Genomic DNA, 21,660 nt, shown 5'->3' with positions numbered 1-21,660 from the left:
CATTAATATATCTGCAACGAACCTTATGAATATGAATTAAGAAGTACATACAGGTACAAAGTACTGTATATTGGCAATAGAAATAACAACATTAATTATAAACTTGGACAACTTGGAGTCTATTGGAAATCCAACCGTAAGGCATGGGTGACAAGACAGCTCTTTAATGAATGGGCTGATGAGGTGTTTTGCCCTTCTGTGAAGAGCTACCTAACCACCAATAAACTCCTTTTAAAGGCTCTTCTCCTTATGGATAATGCCCCTGGTCATGACCCTCAACTTGCCAGCACTTGGGAGGCTCGATTTGACTTTGTCAGAGTGTTGTTTTTGCCTCCCAACACTACATCAATTATACAGCCAATGGACCAGAATGTGATCAGCAACTTCAAGAAGCTGTACATGAAGAAAATGTTCAGGTGTTATCAGGCAACTTCCACTGATCCTGAACTAACACTGGCACAGTTCTGGAAGACACAATTTAACATCCTGGAGGCTGTAAAATTGATTGTGTCCTCATGACAAGAAGTCTCCACTAGAACCCTCAATTCTGCATGGAAAGCACTGTGGCCATCAGCAGTCCATGATTTTGAGGAAGAAACGGAGTTGGACCAGGAGATTGTGTCCATTGGTCAGTCATTGGGCCTCGAAGTGGAGGAGGATGATGTGGAAGAGCTTGTGATGTCTCATGAGCAGAAACTTACTACTGAAGACTTGCAGCAACTGGATGAGATGTTAGAAGCTGACAGTGGTGGGGAGGAAAGGGAAAGTGATGACCATGTGTCTTCTTCAGACTTAAAAGATGTTGTTTACCACTGGGAGATGTTCAGGAAACTGGACTCAAGGCACCCTGATGTGGAAACAACAGAACCTATTTTGTGTAATGTTGAGGACAGAGTGGTCTCCTTCTTCAGAAATCAGTTTATGATGAGGAGGAGAAATGCCCCACAGACAAAAATTGACAGTTTCTTCAGTAAAAGGCAGCGGGAACAAGATGCTAGCTCTCAGCCTTCCACTTCAAGAAGGAGAGAGGATGTTCCTGGTGGAGAATCTGTCAGTCCAGAGGTTCCTGATATTTTCATGGAAGGTGACTCGCCTTCCAAGAAGCAGTAAAATGCTTCTCCTCCACCCCCAATTCCTTCTCTTCTCCCTTCTCCTCCTCCACCTCCCACTTCAAATTCACGTCAGCATCATCAACGAGGAGCCTTCTACATACACACCTCTAAAGTAAGTGTACTTAACTGCATTTTTTTTTTACTTTATGTAATTTTCGGTGAGCTGGAACCAATTACCCCAAATCCCATTGAAACGATGGTTTCGGTTAACGAAATTTTCGGTTAACGAACGACCTTCTCGAACGAATTGTGTTCGTTAACCGAGGGATCACTGTAAGATAAAGTAATTAATTGTCCAATTTCTGTTTGGAAGTTAAAGAGCAAAAGACTATAATAAAGCACTCTCCTAGCAAGTTTATACTATACTTACAACAAACCCTCCAGTATTATCATAGACATGAACTTCACCATTGTGAAGTGAAAATAGAAGCAGGCAAGAATCAGGTGACCATTCAACACCCATTAGATGTTGCCCCTTCAGCTCCTTGCCCCATATCCGGTTCCCATCCACACTTCCGACAATTACTGCACCTGCAAGCAAATAAAATACTTAATACTAATCCATGAAATGCAATTTATGGCCTGTGTGGTATTACAAAGAAGGTTAAATATTCAGTCATCCCTTGGTTATAGCGCACTTGGTTATCGCGATTTTCGTTATCACACCGCCATCAAAATCTGCACACCTGCTGTAATAGCGCATTTTTCAAGCCATGAATTTCGTTATCACACAGTTGCCTCCAGGTGTTTTTACCCATTTGCTTCACCTACATCTATTGAGGATAAAATCTTTCACCTACAAATTGACAATAACACATTTGCTGTAATCAGACATATCTGTGTCATTACTAAGGAATAACGAAGTCTCGGGTGCACTCTAAGATTGAGAGAAAACGGAGGACTCAGGCATCCTGAAGCGATGAGAAAACGGACTCCTCAGACGGGGGACTCAAATAAAGAAAGCATAGCTACATGTTTTGTGGACTACAGTATTGAGCGTACCCTTTTCATCACTTTTTAATAAACCTAGCCATGCCTACCGTATATCTCGGCTTATAAGACGGAATTTGAACATTAAAAAAATCTGCCCAAAGTTAGGGGGTCGTCTTATCACCAAGTATAAAATTCTTACCTCTTAAATATTGTGTTTTAGTGTGTCAAGAGTGGTGATGGAAACATCGTAAGCCACTCACAAGCTCCTACCACTAATTATTTTATACTGAAACTTACGTTTGGCAAGCTGGATTCAAATTAAGATTACCGGCATATTAAAATAATAAAAATGTATTATAAACCTGTCTAACATACCGTAAAAGAACATTATACCCCTGTAATAAACACAGCTATCATCACACCCCTCCCCACGCCCCCCCCATTTGCCAGTGAGGAGACAAGAAAGGTAAAGTGACAGCGAGATTGGGCTATTTATAGCCGTGGAGGTGGTCAGTAATGCATATCGGTATATTTACTGATAATAATACTTATCTCCTATAAATAATTAATTTAAAATTTATTTTTTTACAAGGAATATTCAGTAAATGACTACATTAATTCTTGAAACTACTGACAGTTAAATACAGACGCTTAAGTGACGTCACTAGTGTTTACACTACACCAGCTGGTAACATTTGATACGATTACTTGAAGTGAATTGGCCTTATTTAAAGTAACTAACCATAAATAAATACAAAAAGTAAAAAAAAGATCAAAAGTGAGAAATAATATACTGTATGTATGTTGTGTTGCCAAAGTTAGAGGAACAATTCAAACTGCAATTGTGTGTAAATGAGGCAGAAAGTCAGGTCAGCGCTGAACCTGGGAATTGGTCACAATTTTCGTGATGCCATATGGCAGCAGGGTCTACCATTAGACAACACTTCATGCTTCCAATATCTTCCCAGGCGGTAGTATCTACCTGTTTGGTAGCTGCCTACTACCTACACAATTTTGAGTAATATTACTTTGATACATGATAAATTAGACAAACAATGAAAATAAACATCAAATTTAATTACCAAGACGCTTCCCATTGGCAGCTGTAAGAAGAGGGGGAGATGGGCTATTTTTATCCCGTCTTTGTGTCTGAAGTGGCCAGTACAGTTGTACCCCACTTAACGCGGTCAATTGAACCCAGAGGGTCCCACGTTAAGTGAAATCCGCGTTAAGTGAACAACAGAACATATGGGATTAATTCCAATAGAAACCGGCCCGACCCCCAAACTCCACTTTTTGAAGGCACATACCTATGTTGTAGTAAAAATAACATCTTAATTTTATGATGGTACATGCACACAATTAATACTTAAGAGAAATAGAGAAATACAGTCGCCAAGTTAATGTCCATTCAAATAATGGACTCAACTCCCTCCCCCTCTCACACTACACAGCCGGCTAACAGATGGTCGGTCGGTCCCTCCCTCCCCCCCCACCCCCCACCAACCGTCCCAAGGAGATGTGTGGGATAACCTCAAACTAAAGTTAGGAAAATATAATTGACATTGCTGGATTCCTTGTAAGACCAGGAATATTTTGAATATAAATGTCATATATTTTGGACAAAAGATAACATAGTTACCTAGAGAAAAATTTTATCTAAAAATTGTAAGTTTAAAGCAAAATATATGATGTTTATATTCAAAATGATCACCAAATTATAAGAATTCCAGCAATGTAAATTATATTCTGACCGGGTAATTTGTATGAATTTTATGAGCTAAAACAAATATCTTCAGTTAATAAAAAAAAAAATAATCTTCACGACACTATCTGTCAATCAAAGTACCCCACCTTGCCTCCCCCCCTCTTCCAACCGCGCGGTCAGTCCCAACCCTCCCCCCCACCCCCCACCAATCCTCCCTTCCAGAGTTTTTAACATTTAGTATTAAATAATACCTCAGATTAAAGTTAGGATAATATAATTGACATTGCTGGATTCCTTGTAAGACCAGGAATATTTTGAATATAAATGTCATATATTTTGGACAAAAGATACCATAGTTACCTAGAGAAAAATTTTTATCTAAAAATTGTAAGTTTAAAGCAAAATATATGATGTTTATATTCAAAATGATCACCAAATTATAAGAATTCCAGCAATGTAAATTATATTCTGACCGGGTAATTTGTATGAATTTTATGAGCTAAAACAAATATCTTCAGTTAATAAAAAAAAATAATAATTCTTCACAGGGTAACAGATGGTCGGTTGGTCCCTCCCTCCCCCCCACCCCCCACCAACCGTCCCAAGGAGATGTGTGGGATAACCACTAAATTTTAATAAATAATACCTCAAACTAAAGTTAGGATAATATAATTGACATTGCTGGATTCCTTGTAAGACCAGGAATATTTTGAATATAAATGTCATATATTTTGGACAAAAGATACCATAGTTACCTAGAGAAAAATTTTTATCTAAAAATTGTAAGTTTAAAGCAAAATATATGATGTTTATATTCAAAATGATCACCAAATTATAAGAATTCCAGCAATGTAAATTATATTCTGGCCTGGTAATTTGTATGAATTTTATGAGCTAAAACAGGCAGTCAGGCAGGGTGGCGGGTGGGGCAAATCTAAAAATAGCGTCTCGGACACTCACCGCGTATATGTGGAAAAAATCCGCGTTAAGTGAAAGTTCAGCTTTGGCAAGGCACCGCGTATATACGAAAACGCGTTAAGTGAAACCGCGTTAGGCGGGGTAAAACTGTAATACCATATATTTACTGATCATAATACTTATCTCCTATAAATAATTAATTTAAAATTTATTTTTTACATAGAATATTCAGTAAATGACTTTAAATAAATATATATATATATATATATATATATATATATATATATATATATACAGTTGGTCCTCATATTACGCGGTCCCGCGTTTCACCGTTAACGCGGTGCCTTGCCAGAACCTAACATTCTCACATTCCGCGGTTGCGAACGCCATTACGCGGAGAGTGTCCGGCGCGACGCTATTTTTAGATTTTCCCCACACGCCACGCGCCACCCGCCTGCCTGCCTCTCCCTCCTCCTCCCTCCTCCTCCCTCCGCTTGGGCAAGCGGCGCGGTAAGGTTGCGCAGTGTGTCTTTGTTGCATTATCACTGACGTCATATGACGTACAAGACCTGTGATTGGCCATGCATCCCTACCCTCCTCTGCTGCTAGCTGTAATTGGCTTAAAGTATTATGACGTGTCCACCCGGGGGAGGGAGGGAGGGAGGAAAGACGACGCTTGACCTAGCCGCGGCAGTTTCATCCCTCAAGGCCACTCCGTGTAAACGCGCATCCATTGTTCCGTAAAATGGCTTCCGCCGGACCACCACCCCCAGAGAGAAACCTTTCCTTACCTGGACCCAGCGGCACTAAACCAAAGAAGACACGACGTTCCTTAAGCTACGAGGTGAAGTATAGCATCATCCAAGAGTTGGAGAAAGGAACAAGGCAGGTTGATTTGGCGCGCCAGCATGGCGTGAACGAATCTACGATCCGGACTATAAAGAAGGATTCAGCCAAGATAAAGGAGCACATGAAGATCACAAAGTCTACAGGTGCTTCTATGATCAAGTATTTTCACAACCAGGTGCTTCTCAAGACAGAAAAATTACTTGTGAGGTACTTGGTGCGTCAGGCGCGACGGAACATGGCGGTCGACACGCGCTCTGTGAAGGACTACGCACGTGAACTGTACATGGCAGTGGCACGAAAGATGGGAATTACAGAGCCCAAACCCTTTACTGCTTCCTCTGGGTGGTTACAGAGGTTTAAGATCCGGAACAAGATCACCAATATAAACATTGGTGGTGAAGAAGCGAGTGCTGATCGTGCTGCGGCTCGGGAATTTCCTTCGTTTTTACGTGAGATTATGGAGGACCAGGTGTTTAACATGGACGAATCTGGTCTTTCCTGGAGAAAACTACCTTCCAAGTCCTACATTATGAAGAATGCCAGCAGGATTCGGGGCCGGAAAATGCAGAAGGAACGCATCACCGTCCTGTTTGCCACCAATGCCTCCGGTACCTGTAAGCTCAAGTTATCGGTGATCCACACAGCACGCAAGCCGCACGCCTACAAAACCATGGACATGACCAAGCTAAATGTCCACTGGCTGACAGCACGTAAGGCATGGATGTTCTCTACACTGTCCCTCTCCTGGTTTGATGACTGTTTTGTTCCCGATGTAAAGAAATTCTGTGAGCAACAGAATGTCCCATTTAATATTTTGTTGCTGCTGGACAACGCACCAGGACACTCGCCCCTACTGTTAGATCGTCACCCCAACGTAAAAGTGGTCTTCCTTCCTCCCAACACTACGTCTATATTACAGCCCATGGACCAGGAGTTGATTTGCAATGTGAAAGCTGCATTCTCAACAAAAAAATTCCAGCTCCTGAACGACTACACCAACACCAGGGAAGAGTTGCGTGACCTGAGTGACACCACCACCGATAGCAAGAGCGACGAAGATGAGGAACAACGGTTAGAACAGCAAAAAATACTCTTCAAACAATTCTGGAGAGTATTTAACATCAAGAAAGCTGTGGACATCTTGGTGGAGTCATGGGATCAGCTGTCTATTGCTACAATTCGTCACGCATGGAGACATGTGTTGCATGGAATACCAGGTGAGAGGAGGAGTCAATCTGTGACTGGTGAGGTTCAGAATGTTGCAGTAGCAGTGGACCTTGCCAGAGAAGCTGCGCAGACTGTTACAGTTCCAGGCTTCTCCGAGACCACCAACGACGACATCCTGGAGGTGATCAGAGATCCTGAAGTGACTGCCGACGAGATGATGGAAGAAGAACACGTCAGTGAAGAGGAGGAAGAAGGTGCGTCAGTCTCCGAAGAACACAATTTAAGTCATAGTGATATTAAGGGTGCCATGGAGTGTGCAGAGAAGATGAAGTCCTTCCTTTCCCGCGACAATGACGATGACCGCTATGAAGTCTTCCATAACCGGCTGGTGCAGGCTATGGAGCCGTACATCAAGGTGTATCACGACAACATCAACGCCAGCCGTCAGCAAAGCATAACAGATTTCTTCACCCGCAACCCACCACAGCCAGCCCAAGCCAGTGATAGTGACAGTGAAGTTGACTTTGAGGGATTTGTCAGGGAAGCCCTGACAACTGTAAGTGACAGTGATGATGATTCACCTAGTAATGGTGATTCACCTGAGGGCCAGTAATCTGCCCTCTGCCTCGGAACCAGCCTCCATCCCCGTATGCCGACCCATCTGTTCTACTACCGTAAGTGTTACACAAAATTTTTAGTTTTTTAACCTATTCTTTATTTTTCCTATGTTAACCTTTATCTTTCCTAACCTACTATCAATTGAATGACATGGTAATATTGAGGAGGCATTATCTCAGTCAATGCAATGCTTGTTATCCCTCAAATGGCATTTAAAAACTCATGCACTGTTAAACAAATGTTAATCAAGAACTCCCCCAACAACACAATTGGTTGCATTTATAAAGTTCCTTGCAAGGAATGTAATATGTTTTACATAGGCCAGACAGGTAAAGATCTTGCAACTAGAATTAAACAACACAAATACAGTGTTAGGACAGGCCAGGAATCCAATGCTCTGTTTGTTCATTTGAGGGATAACAAGCATTGCATTGACTGGGATAATGCCTCCTCAATATTACCATGTAATTCAATTGATAGTAGGAACATCATAGAATCTAGTCTTCTTAAACATACCAAAGCATTCAACATGAATTTGAGTAACGGCATGTACAAGCTGGACAATTTTGTAATTAAGAAGATTTGTGACCGGGTGAGAAGGCCGGGTCACCTGACCATCTGACCTGACCACCAACCGTTGTGTGCTATTTAAAGATTAGTAGGGTCATTACCTAATACCTGACCATTGTGGACCTGGTCTCACCCTCCTCTGTATATATACACCTTGATTTGTATTTCTCTCTCTAGTCTGTACTCACCCCTGAAGATGTGAATTACACGAAAGCGCTTGGGAACTTCGTGTTTTCTTCTTTCCATGTGGTTATCAGCATATACTTAGATCACGCCACACCTACAGTGATTTATTTGTATATATATATATATATATATATATATATATGTATATATATATATATATATATATATATATATATATATATATATATATATATATATATATATATATATATATATATATATATATATATATATATATATATAATAAAATAAAAATAAATAAAAAAAATATATATATATATATATATATATATATATATATATATATATATATATATATATATTTTTTTTTTTTTTTTTTTTTTTTTTTTTTTTTTTTTTTTTTTTTGTTTTTTTATATAACCACTAAAATCAGGATACAACCTGTAAATTCAACTTTACGGAAATGGGGTAAATTTTCTAAATTTTCAACACAAAAATTGTGACAAAAAAAATTGACAGAAATTATAATTTATTTGGTGTGGATTTCTTGATGTTTGCTACCACCATTTTGGGTACACCAGCATATCCATGCCGACTCAAGTGTGTTTTTATCTCCTAGTGTCTAGGCTTAAGATCTTGACCCCCAGCTATTGGATTTAACATATAGATATGAATCTTATTCAAGACTGTCCAGTGTATTTCCCTTATTCAAGATGAGTGGAAAGAGACCATCAAGTGCAAGTGAAAGCAGTGGAGCTAAAGGAGCCTGTAAAGGAATTACATCGGATATAAAACTTGATGTTTTACGGAGGTTTGATGTTGGAGAAAAACTTAGCCAGACTGAAAAAACATTAGGGCTTCCTGCACCTTCATTGGGTACAAATTGTACAATATGTGATAATCGATAATAGAGATAAAATTAGGTCAAGTGCTCAAGCAGCTACTCCTTTAACTGCTCATACATTGTACTTTCATAAAAGTGATGTGATGCTTAATATGGAATGGCTCCTGGGTGTGTGGATCAAAGACCAGACCCAACGTAATGTGCTGATAAACACGATGATACATTCAACATTAGGCAAAAAGTTTGTTTAATTATTTGAAGAAAGAGAAAGGTGGAACTTCTGAAGAAAAACCTTTCCAGACTATTAAAGGCTGGCTTGAAAGGTTTAAAATCCAATTTAATTTGCACAGCATTAAGATAAACGGTGCAGCTGCCATGCTGAAACAGAAGCTGCATGTAAATATCCTGACGAGTTGAAAATAATTATTGATGAAGGAGGCTACACATCAGCACAAGTGTACAACATGGATGAAACTGGTCTTTATTGGAAGCTTATACCTGCAAGGATATTTATTTCTAAAGGAGAAAAGTCAGCATTAAGTTTCAAAGCCTCAAAAAATCATCTAACCCTTCTTATGGGAGGAAATGCTGCTGGAGATTTGAAATTAAAGTTCTTACTCATGTATCACTCTGAAGATTCAAGGGGTTTCAAGGGCTATACCAACCCTAATCTACCTGTGATTTGGGGCATTCAAATAAAAAGGCTTGGACGACCATGAGCCTTTTTCAAGACTAGTTCACTAATTATTTTTGCCCTGCTGCTGAAAGGTAGTGACAGGTGTAATACATCCAACAATGCATTGCTCCTCTTAGACAATGCACCAAGTCACCCAGTGAGTGTGAATGATCTTTCTGATCATGTGAGAGTGGAGTACTGTATATCCCCAAGAACACAATTGCCTGCTCCAGCCAATGAATCAAGGTGTGATTATTTATGAAGAACTTTTAAACAACTCATAAAAGCAATTGATGAGGAGGATAATCCTACAGTTAGGGACTTCTGGAAAAAGTTCAACATCATGGTCACTGTGGAAAGCATAGCAGGGCCAGATCCAGGCTGATGCACTTGTATCACTCAAAAAATTCTGACCGATGCAAAGGTATCATATGTATCAGTCAAATAATTGACCTATCCGTAACATGATCTCATTGTCAGTGTTGACCTGTATGGCCCTCCAGCTTCTGAGTGGCGGGTTTGACAAACCGTGGCCAGGAATGGGATAATCGGAGCAGGGCCTGGGGGTGGGGTAAGGTTTCAGGTAAGGTTACACTCACATCACCTCTTGACCCACATCACCTAAACTCCAACTGGGATTCCCCCTTGAGGCATCACGCAGCAGTCACCTTTGACAATGTCCGGTAACCAGAACCAGATTAAGATTGTGAGAGGTTGCTTTAAGCCGAATTCGCACTAAATCGAAGTGTTGTTTCAATGGAATAATTTAGTTTGGTACTTGAGAGAAACAAAATATTAAAAAGACTGAAAGTCTACCCAGATGCACTACAGCCCATCTCCTAGAATAAACAAAACATTGTTTTTTGTAGAACAGTATTATGTTAAAACAAACACTCATAAATCAACACGGCTAAAATTATGAGACGTGAAATGGTCTGTTTACTAGCAATCGGCTGATGTGAAGATTGGGGGAGGGAGGTGAGGTGATATGTTTGACAGTTAATGCCAAGGTCTAGTGCTTATTTATTTATCTGTCCTTAAGAGTGACTAAGTTTTTCTCTTATAAAATATCACTGAACTGACATGTTCTAATTAATTTTACTACAAAGGGCTAAAAAAAATTTCTCTTGTGCAAAATATATAACATTATATTCAAATTATTCGCTGTCTTGCAAGGATTATAGCAATGCAAATTATATTCTCCTAACTCTAGTCTGTGACATTATATAAGATAAAGACTGTAAGCCTATAACCACCCAACCCTGGCTGGGAAGATTGGGGGGGGGGAAGGTGACAGTGACACGTTTGACAGTTGGCGCCAAAGGTCGAGTGAAGTATTTATTTATTTATTTATGTCCTTTAGATTGAGTTTTTGTTTTTTGCTTATAAAATATCACAGAAGTGACTGGGGAGAAAATATTTACATTGCTGGAATTCTTATAAGATTGTGATTAATTTGAATATAATCATGCTTACAGTAGTTAGCACTAGACAAAAATTTTAGTAATCATTTAGTACATTATTTTGAGCATATGTACAGTACAGCTTTGCCCTTAGGACAGTGCAACGTGCCCAGAGAAACATTAGGCACGAATTTTAAAATATGATGCGCCAGATTGACTCGCGCAAAATAGGAAAGATTCGCTTTAAATTAAAACATTGTCCTTAATTGTGGGTGTCGCTTTAAATCAATAATCTTAAATTGAATCACTTTAAACCGACGTTCTACTGCATTATATACATAAAAAGGAGGTATTTAATCTAGTATATAATAGCTGTAGAGCCTTAATAAACATAACAAAAGTCATTGACTTAACCATCTTGTAAATTTCTGAACTTGTGACAAAGATTTAATATCAAGATACACAAATTAAGGCCTAAATTCGAGGTCCGAAGGCTACAGCTTTATTTGCTTTGTGGTTAATCCAGCCCTGCAGGTAACACATTCGCCGCCAGGATTCCTTTCATAGAATTCTGTACGGTACACATCTGCTGTAGAATTACTGATACTTTGATTTCTTACCAGCATAGATTTAAGGGTTGAAGCACTGTATATCTGAAAGCAATATTTACATTGAGATCCTGGCTTACTGAATAAATAACACTAAGGTTTGATACATAGGGCAAAGATATGTATGGTTTACTTACATCTGAGGGCAATTTAGCCTAAATCGGCGATTGTGTTTCCTGATATTGTCGAAGATGACCGCCACCTGGCATGGTGGTGATGCAAGTGTAAACCTCTGTGAGGTGATATCATGTGCTGGATATAAGGAGTCTTAATGATTTGCTCACATGAATGTTCACTATTCCATGGAACTTGATGTGAACATCACTGTGAACAAGTTTGCTAAGGTACATCCTCGTAGGATGGAACTAGTTGACATCATGAAGAATTATAACATTATAATTATCTTGCTATGTACAATAGCTACAACAACTATCTGTGCATACTTTGTGGGAAACAATATGAGACCATGGACGATAAATTTTGGTATATGAGTGCTGTCACTAGTCACACGTAAAATTTCGGAGCATATCGACCCCCACCTCCACAGAAAGTTGCTTTAGCTACTGTACATTTAATGCTTATTGATGTGTGTGCATGTGTTTGTATGTGTCAGTGTCTGTATACATACTGTACAGGTGTCATCCCACTAGGATGATTCCCATGTGGGGCCAGGTTACTTGATCTCAGGTGACTTCATAATACTGTAGTGTCAAGATTAAAACAGGTGGAAAGAGTGAAGTCACTTAGTTAGGTCATGAGTTTGGGAGAAAACGGTCAGTAATTTTTATGTAAAAAATATTCCTAATAATTATAAGTTATGTTGCATTTTGTTATTCCTAATACCGTACGTATATTTCATATTACAGGTATATTCCTATAATTCATAATATATTCCTATAATAAACACAGTATTTCTTATAGAATTTGTGATGTACAGGCATCCCCGGGTTACGGAAGGTATGTGTTCTTGAAAATTTGTCCGTAACGTGAAATTCCGTAACGCGAAACCAATTTTCCCATTGACATCCATTATATAATTGGAGATGCTTTCCCAAGGAAATATTTTTGGCAAAAAGATGTAATACAAGCACATTTATGAATGAAAATATTTATTCTTTAATACATTTATTATTTTTTTATATCCACTAATATGATAATAAATATACAAAACACTTGAAGTTAACTTACCACAAATGATGTTGAGTGCTGCATTAGGTGAGGTAACTGGAGCTACTGGGAGGGAGAAGGAGGGGCACTACTGGCTCCTGCCTCGCCCTGTACAGTATTGTAGCAACCACCAAGAAATCCACATGAAATAAATTTGATAATTTCGGTGATTTTTTTCTAATAGTATTGAAAAAAAAAATTAACTTAAAAATTTACCCAATTTCCGTAAGAGCGAATTTTTTGTCCGCATCCTGAATTTATTGGTAATAATTTACAAAATCTGCAAGAGCGAATTTCCGTAACCAGAGTTTACATAACCCGGGGGATGCCTGTATGGACAATTTTTAGTTTTAATTGTCAGTGTTGGAATTGTATTCGTGGGAATCGCTCAAGTGGGAAAAAATCGTCTTTATGGGAGTTCTTAGAGACAAGTAATCACTGTATAAAGCTATTTATTGTATAAACAGCTTTGTGTAAATCAATAAAACTGTATGTACAGTATATACGATCTTGCTTCATTTTATTTTATGAAAAAAAATTTTGACATATATACAGTATGGCTAAACATAACATTTATCAAAGTAAATATTAGTTAATTATTTATTAAAATTATGGCATTACAGAATGAAGGATCAGATTCCACACTTTTTGAAATCTGGGCTAGCTGCAATTACAAAAATTTAAATAAAGCTTCAAGTATTAGCTAGGTCTCATATGCTGCACTGTACCTATATCGCTGAAAATACACAACAACTAACATAAATGTACAACAACTAACGTAAATGTAGGAGATTCAGCATCCATAGTCTTCTTATAAATGGCGTTTTCTTATACAAGGTTATAAACACAACTGACCTTGACAATGCCTGTAATGGTGATCATATCCCCGGGGACACAGCAGTCAACAAGATCTTCTCTAATTTCACATTCAACTGTACGAGGAACACGACCACCTTCCCCCTATGGACAAGGTACTGTATCAATATAGCAGTCATTTCTAAACACATGCTTGTTACTCATTTGTTTATCAAGTACAATTATTTGCTCTACCACAAAATATAATGAAGTTACATTAAATAATGTAAAACAGTAAAAAGTTGTAAAATACCAACTGGCCACGAGCAATATCAATGCCTTTGCCTATGATAACCTTTCTTGCCTGAAGATTGACATCTTGTATATTATGGGAAATGGCACAAAGGATGTTAATTTAACCCCCTCCCCCCTTTTTTGAGTTTATTTCATTTGTTTATTCAGATGTCCATTGTCATGATCACTACAATAACTACACCCAAACCTTCATGTAGTTATGTATAATGGTAATTAAGGCTAAGTACAGTAAGATCTTATATTTCGCGAGTAACATAGACTGGAAAAATTGCTCCAAATTCAAATTTGCTAAATGCAAATACATAAACTAAGGGGAAAATAACAATATAGACTGGCCACTTTACATCAACCTCAGATTTTCCCATTTATAACCTCCAAATGATACAAATTCTGCCTTTATTGACTTGATTGTGCTTTCTGGAAACTAGTAATTTAATCACACACTGCTTATCCTGCATCGAGTACTTGGCAAACTAAACTCCCTTATCATAGTCCCGCTTCTCCTTTTCTTTATTTGGCTGCTTAGGTGGGTCTGTCCCAGCCCCACCAGCACCAGAAGGACCCCCAGTAGAGGCAGAGGACATTATCTTGACTCGACAGGTGGTAGCACCACCCAAAAAAGCACACAATAACAGCCCAGGCGGTCGCTAGGATGGCGCGGGCTACAACGTGATAGTTGCGTTCCTGTAAACCTCTTTTTCGTTCATCACTGGCAATTCGATCCCCAGAACACTTGGAAACATACATCTTACCTTGTCTTTCCGTATTCATTGCTTACACAACAAAATTGGAGAAAATAGCAAAAATCACAGAGTAATTGACAGAAACCACACGATTCAACTGATTACATGATGTAAACAGAGAGCGCTGGTGTAAACCGTTATTAGTCCTCGCTGCAAAACATTCTTTTTACTTATTCTTTTCATACAGTATTTATGGGTAACAGCTAAATTTGCAAAAAAATTAAATAAAAAATAAAAATAAATTACAGAGTACCTCACAAAAAACACTTCACAAACAAAAGACACAAATCAGTTGAACATATGATATCGAACATGAACTGCAAACATTGCATAATCCCGCGCCACGCTTAAAACGTTGAGGATGGAATCGCGCTATAGCCAACATTCGTATGCAAAAGTTCGCATTTTACAAACAGCATTCCCCTATTCATCAATCACGTTGCAAGCAATTCGCGTTGACAAAACACGCGTTGTAGCAGAAATGACTGTAACTGGTATGAGGACTATGGCGTCATTCAAGACGGTGGTCAGCATTCAGCTTGCTGGATCTCGCACTCAGCTGGCTGGATCTCGCGTTCAGCCGGCTGGATCTCGCGTTCAGCCGGCTGGATCTCGCGAAATTCACTATATTTTACGCCAAATATAAGACTTGGTTACATTAGGTAGTGCTCACGAAATTCAAAAATATGAAATGAAATCGCGTGAAATATGAGATCTTACTGCAGTTCATAAATAGTTTCCTTATGTAAGTTAGATTATAAGAATAGATACTGGTACTCCAAGAACTTCAGTGGCTTCTATACCTGTATGTTCATGGAAAGGGAAGGAGGGGGGGAAGCCTCACAAAAAAAGAGAGAGAGAGAGAGAGAAAGTTGTACTTTTAAAAGACAACTTATATTACAGCACGGGTTCAACCAATAATACAATTAAATAAACAGGTTACATTCTCTACCAAAGATGACTTCCAGTAACACCTGGATCCCTACCTAGCTTCCTCGCCTAACACAAATTCTAGTACCACCTGAGCACAGGAGAGGTCTGTTCTCCACGACCAAAGAGCTGGCAAAACCACTGCGGGAGTGATTTCCACGCATGCACAGTTTGATAATATATACAGTACATCACAACCGTTACTTAATAGAAAACCTCTCCACTTCAAAGGATAATAATAATGATGATACTAATAATAGTAATCATAATAATAAAGAATTACAGGATGTTACATATTTAATACCAAGACATGAAACATACTAAGACAAAACACATACAGTGGTCCCTCAGTTAACGAGCACAATCTGTTCTAGAAGGTTGCTCGTTAACCGAAAAACTCGTTAACCAAAACCATTGTTTCAATGGGTTTTTGGGTAATTGGTTCCAGCTCACCGAAAATTGCTTAAATTCAACAAAAATGGGAGAAAAGTACACTTACTTTGAGGTGTGTATGTAAAAGGCTCCTGGATGATGATAATGATGATGGGAATTAGAATGGGGGTGGAGGAGAAGGGAGAAGAGAAAGCATTGGGGTGGAAGAGAAGTCACCCCATGGCGCCATTTCACCCATACAATTTTAGTTCTCTTGGTGTAATTCAAGATTATTTTCTTTAAATCAACACTGCACTGCATTATATATTGTCAATATGTAAAATAGATTTCAAAATGACCAATAATTTGCTTGTAAACACAGAAAAAAAGCGTTTAGTTGAACAGTCTCAAGCAAGATGTTACCTCCACTGAAAAGACACAAAGACTGACGCCTGTATGCTGTGTTGGCAGGCTGGATGGCGTGCCAGAAACTAGTGACCCTACCTTCAATTATGTTCAATAATTGTTAAATGACTAAAAAATTTAATATTAAACTTTTAAAATTATGGAATAGTATAAACTTCTTGATATTTACTAAAAGGGTAAGGAATTTAAGTCCTAGAACCGATTACTGTATTGGCGGACTAATACTACAGCTAAAACATGTGGAGGTCGGCTCGTAAGAAACTCGTTAATCGAGGGATTGCTCGTTAACCGAAGTTAAGAATCTTATGGAAGGTAACTCGTTAACCGAAGTCTCGTTAACCAAGGCGTTCGTTAACCGAGGGACCACTGTACTAACATAATTATCGTACCCCAGCAGAAACCTGGGTACTGAGGGTATCACAGGCACGTGACACCATTTGGTCAGCCATAACCCAGCATTATTAAAGTTACTCCTTAGTCAAGTCCATACCTGATCATCACTCATAATCTCTTGAATTCTAAAGCTCTGCCAGTCCACCGTATGTGTTAGTTTGTGGGAGCGGTCCGGTACAAATGATTTACCCCGGCAACTCTGGATGGGGCAAGATACAGGCAGAGTATAACGTCCTTCAGTCTGGGTAACTCCATGCACAGCTCCACATCCCATGCACGTGAAGGCCAGTCTGGTACACAATGGCTTGATGCTGCTTATGCGCACAACTGTTCCTTTAACACTCACAAGTTTTCCTGAAATAAAAGTGATAAAATTCATTCCTCCTATCACTTAGGAATGTTTAAAACAAATCATTTGATATGTCCTACAGGAAAATAAGATAATACCCTGTATATAATTGAGAAATGTGCTGTTCTGGTTGACAATCCCTGATCCGAAATCCATGGGGTCAGAAGCATTTCGGATTTCGGAATTTTTTGGTTTTCAGAATGGTTAGGTTTTTTTTTTTTTTTTTTTAAATGTGTATTAGCCCACCCGGGCACAAGTCACTGACCCTCATTGGGGCCTGGGAGACGAAAATATAATAATAATTATAATAATAATAATAATAATTATAATAATAATAATTCATAGGTCTAGGTCATGTTTCTCACTTTTTATCTTTTTTCATTCTTGTATTTCTTTATTATTCTTATTATTTTATTAATACAGTATTATTGTTATTATTATTATTAATTTTATTAATATATTTTATTATTATTATTATTATTATTATTTTATTTTGGTGTATTTTTTATTATTTTTATTTACTATGAATAATTATTATTATTATAATTAGTATTACTATTACATTTTCGCCCCCCAGGCCCCAATGTGGGTCAGTGATCTATGCCTGGGAGGGCTAATCCCCGTTTAAAAAAAAAAAAAAAAAAAAACTTGTTCCACAAAAAAACTCGGTTTTCAGAGCTTTTCGGTTTTCGGAATTTCAGATAAAGGGTTGTCAACCTGTATTATATTCTTGGGGCAAAATTTATGGTATGAAAGAGTTCATAGATTACTACTACAGAACTAACAAATGAGGAAGGAGTTCACTCATCATTTCATGCCTCCCCAAAAATTATCCCGTTCGTAATAATAATAATAAATGGTTTATTAATAGAGTTGCAGCCGGTGGCTGAAAATATACAAACTTACATGTGATTTAGACAATGATATGCGTTCAATACATTTACAGGGCTGTACAGTACATAAATCATTTGTTTATTATCTTAACAATAGATGGGCTGGTGCTATTCTTATATCTAACAGTGCGGGCTCTTATGAGCTGAATTTTGTTGTAGTGGAGGACTGCGCGAGGTGGGCGGGGGACTGCCGGTGGCAGGTGGCGATGACGAAGATGGTGCAGTAGTCCACTACCAAACCTTGCTAGTGCTTGGGGGTGGAGGTCACTGAGGGATGGCATTTCCAGGGTGGAGAGAGCTTTTTTGTAGCCGGAGTAGTCTGCGCCAAGCATGATTCTGCAGGCCCTTTTCTGTACCTTCTCTAGCTAACATTGTTGGGTAGAGTTGATTGTGTGTGTGTTGTTACGAGTTGGGGATTTAGAATATAGTTAAAAGTCTACCCAGATCCCAACAGGCAACAAAAAAAAAAAACAAAGACAATCGGACTATAAAAGGGTAGACAAAGGATGCGAGTTTTTGTTGTGTATAATAAAGTACCATAAATTCCTTAACAAAATATTCAACTTTCTATAATTTACCCTTCACCATACTTAACCAAAACATTAACAGTATATACATATTTATACAACATACAATAATTTGAAGCAAGGTGGAGGTGGGGAGGCAATATAAGATTACAAATACTTAAGTGCGGAGCTGAGATGGCTGACGAGTAAGGCTGAGTATTGTGGAAGACGGTAGGTAGTCACTGTGCCGTAGGTTTCCAGGATAGGTGATCCTGTGGTCGCTTCCCAGAGTGAACTGACCTCTCATCGAACTAGAGCTGATGAGGAAGACTTTGAGGAGGTGACGCAACAACCAGGATATGGAGAAGGGAAACCCCGGAGTGGTAACTAAGAGTAGTCATACTCGGGTTTCGTCCCTAGATGGCGTTGCTCGTGGTGCTGGGTAGGTAGATCAGGACAATAGATGGCGTGGTTCGTATTGCTGGGTAGGTAGATCATGACAATTGATGGCGTGGTTCGTAACACACCCCCACTCCAAAGACCTCCGTAGCGCGGGCGCGAAGGAGGTGATCACCTGGTGCGTCTGGAGAGTAGCTGCTGCATTTCCACTGGAGCTCGGGATAAGGAGTCCGCAATCAGGTTGTCCACCCCCTTTATGTGCCGGACTTGTAGATTATAGGGCTGGGTGAGGAGAGCCCAGCGGATTCGCTGGTTGGAGGTCTTGTTGGTTTGGATGAACGTAAGTGGGTTATGGTCGGTGAAGACTAGGGTTGTTTGTGGGCAAGACTGGAGGTAACATTCAAACTTCTTTATTGCCAACACCAGAGCCAGGGCCTCCTTCTCTATGGTCGAGTAGTTGGTCTGATGTTTTTTCAACTTGGCGGAGTAGTATGCCACAGGGTGAAGGACATCAGTGGTTGGGTCGGGTTGTAGGAGCACAGCCCCCACTCCGACACCGCTAGCGTCGATTTGCAGATGGAAGGGCAAGGTGTAGTCAGGGGGGTGGACTACAGGCTTGGAGGCAAGGAAGGCTTTGAGGCGGTGGAAAGACTGGTCGCACCTCTGGTTCCAGATGTAAGGGACCGCAGAACTGGTAAGGTCTGTGAGGGGTCCGGCCACGCTGGAGAAGTTACTGCAGAACCGACGGTAGTAGCCGCACATCCCCAGGAAGCGCACGAGTTCCTTCCTCGTCCTTGGAGTGGGGAAGGACAAGATGGCTTTAACGTTTGCGTCCTTGGGTCTCACCATACCATGCCCAACGATATGTCCCAGGTAAGTCACTGAGGCCCGGCCAAAAGCAGATTTAGCCAGGTTTATGGTGAATCAAAGTCTCTTGCAGTAGTGCGAACAGTATCTCCAAACGCACCAATGTTCGTCCCAGCCGTCCGACACCACCACCAGGTCATCCAGGTAGGCGAACGTCCCACCTAGGTCCTGAATCAGGTAATTGATTGCCCTCTGGAATGTGGCTGGAGCATTAGAAAAGCCAAACGCCATAACCAAATATTGAAAAAGACCAAATGGAGTTATAAATGCTGAGATTATTTTTGCCCTATCCGTGAGTCCCACTTGATAATATCCTTTCAACAGGTCCACGGTAGATATAAATTTTGCACAGCCTATGCTGTCTATTATATCTTCAATCAAAGGTAAAGGGTAAGAGTCTGAGACAGTGACCTGGTTCACTTTACGATAATCGGTACAGAAACGAAAAGTGCTATCGGGTTTTGGAATGAGAAGGCAAGGTGAAGCCCAGGGGAAGGTACTAGGCTCAGCTAAGTTATGTTTTAACAAAAAATCTACCTCTTTTTAGAAAATCTCTCTTTTTTGTGGATTTAGTAGATATGCTGATTGCCTAATGGGTTGTACATCATCTGAGATTAGCTTAATATCATGTTTAAGTATATTGCAAAACCCTGGGAGGTCTGACGTGACTTTAGGAAATGTTGATAATAACTTAGTGAGATCTTTTGCTTGAGATGGATTCAGAACAGAAAAATACCCATCCAAGTTGTTGAGTATGTGACTGTTAGCAGGGTTTTCTTTAGGTAGAGGGAAGTCTAAATTCTCCAATAGGTCCATGTCATCTGTCTCCGGCTCCGGCCCTGACAAAACCGTATGCAATACAGGTAAGCTTATAGCCTCTGGGATGTCTTCCTCTGACTGCCTGGAATGGTAAAGTTTCATGAGATTAATGTGAACAAGTTGTGAATCTTTTCTGCGATCAGGAGTATGGACTATATAGTTGAGGGGAGATAGTTTATTAGCATTGATTTGAAAGTTTTGATGGAACCGTTCCAAGCAACCTTGGAATTGTGGGTGGTAAGCCGAAGATGTACAATGTTCCACACTGAGGTCTTTCATCACCTTTTTGAACAAAGATGGATCAGATTGTTGGGCTTTAATGAGCTCATCCTTACTAATGGTCTTATTGTACAGATCTTCTGTGGGTAGGAAGATATTGGAGGTAGATATTGGAGGTAGTTTTAGATGAAGAGGGCCCATTTCGCACACTCTGTGACCGGGTGACAGCACAAGATGGGAAAAGGTGAGGAGTAGTTTCTTCAAGGTCAGTGGTGGAGTTGACAGGTAAGGGAGAGTCGACTGTCTTTATGTTGGGAACCACTAGATCTCCTACCAAGTCATTACCCAATAATAAATGAATTGCCGCTCACAGGCATTGGATCTTTCCTAATGGCTACTTGCACTTCCCCAGTAATCAAGGGACATTGGAGGTGCACTTTAGCTAAGGGATAGGAAGAATGGAATGAGAGATCTGAAATTAGAACACTCTCATTAGTAAACGCGGTAGATATATCAGGAATGACGTTAAACAGGAAGATAGATTGTGCTGCGCCCGTATCACGTAGTATACGAATAAGGAAAGAACGAGACCCCTCTATGATTGAAATTTTTCCCTCATAGGTGAATGAAGAGAAGAGATCCTGATGGGGCCTTTCCACATTGGTGGTTGCTATTGGTTTGGATTTGGGATCCAGGGAACTACTTTTAGCAGTTCGACACTTTGGGTGTTTACAAGACTGGATCGTATGGCCTGGTTTTTTACAGTAAGAACAATAAAACTTGGTTGCATCAGGGGGGGTAGGTGTGGGACCTTTCGACCTACCACTCACGGCCCCAAGGTTATATAACAAGACGGATCTTGCATGAAGAATATTTATATATATAAGAAGAATATTTAGTAAGAGAGTAAAAGA

The 21,660-nt window shown here is 39.6% G+C and overlaps 2 protein-coding genes across 2 annotated transcripts in view; both read right to left on the bottom strand.

Moving 5' to 3' along the window:
• The window catches only part of LOC121879019 (WD repeat-containing protein 35-like), a 31,423-nt gene extending 29,762 nt beyond the window's left edge, over positions 1–1,661 (bottom strand). Inside the window, exon 1 of the mRNA XM_042385472.1 lies at positions 1,483–1,661. Coding sequence (XP_042241406.1) covers positions 1,483–1,575 — 93 coding nt within the window. The 5' untranslated portion in view covers positions 1,576–1,661. The remainder of the gene's footprint in view (positions 1–1,482) is intronic.
• Positions 1–21,660, bottom strand: part of LOC121879018 (DNA helicase MCM8-like) — a gene marked incomplete in the record, with an annotated part of 122,718 nt that overhangs the window by 88,869 nt on the left and 12,189 nt on the right. Inside the window, 2 exon segments of the mRNA XM_042385471.1 lie at positions 13,576–13,680; positions 16,792–17,048. Of these exon segments, the coding sequence (XP_042241405.1) occupies positions 13,576–13,680; positions 16,792–17,048 (362 nt within the window).

Source organism: Homarus americanus, unplaced genomic scaffold, assembly GCF_018991925.1.
Source record: "Homarus americanus isolate GMGI-L3 unplaced genomic scaffold, GMGI_Hamer_2.0 scaffold4060, whole genome shotgun sequence".
Classification (NCBI taxonomy): Eukaryota; Metazoa; Arthropoda; class Malacostraca; order Decapoda; family Nephropidae; genus Homarus; species Homarus americanus.
This window is presented reverse-complemented; position numbering and strand designations above follow the sequence as displayed.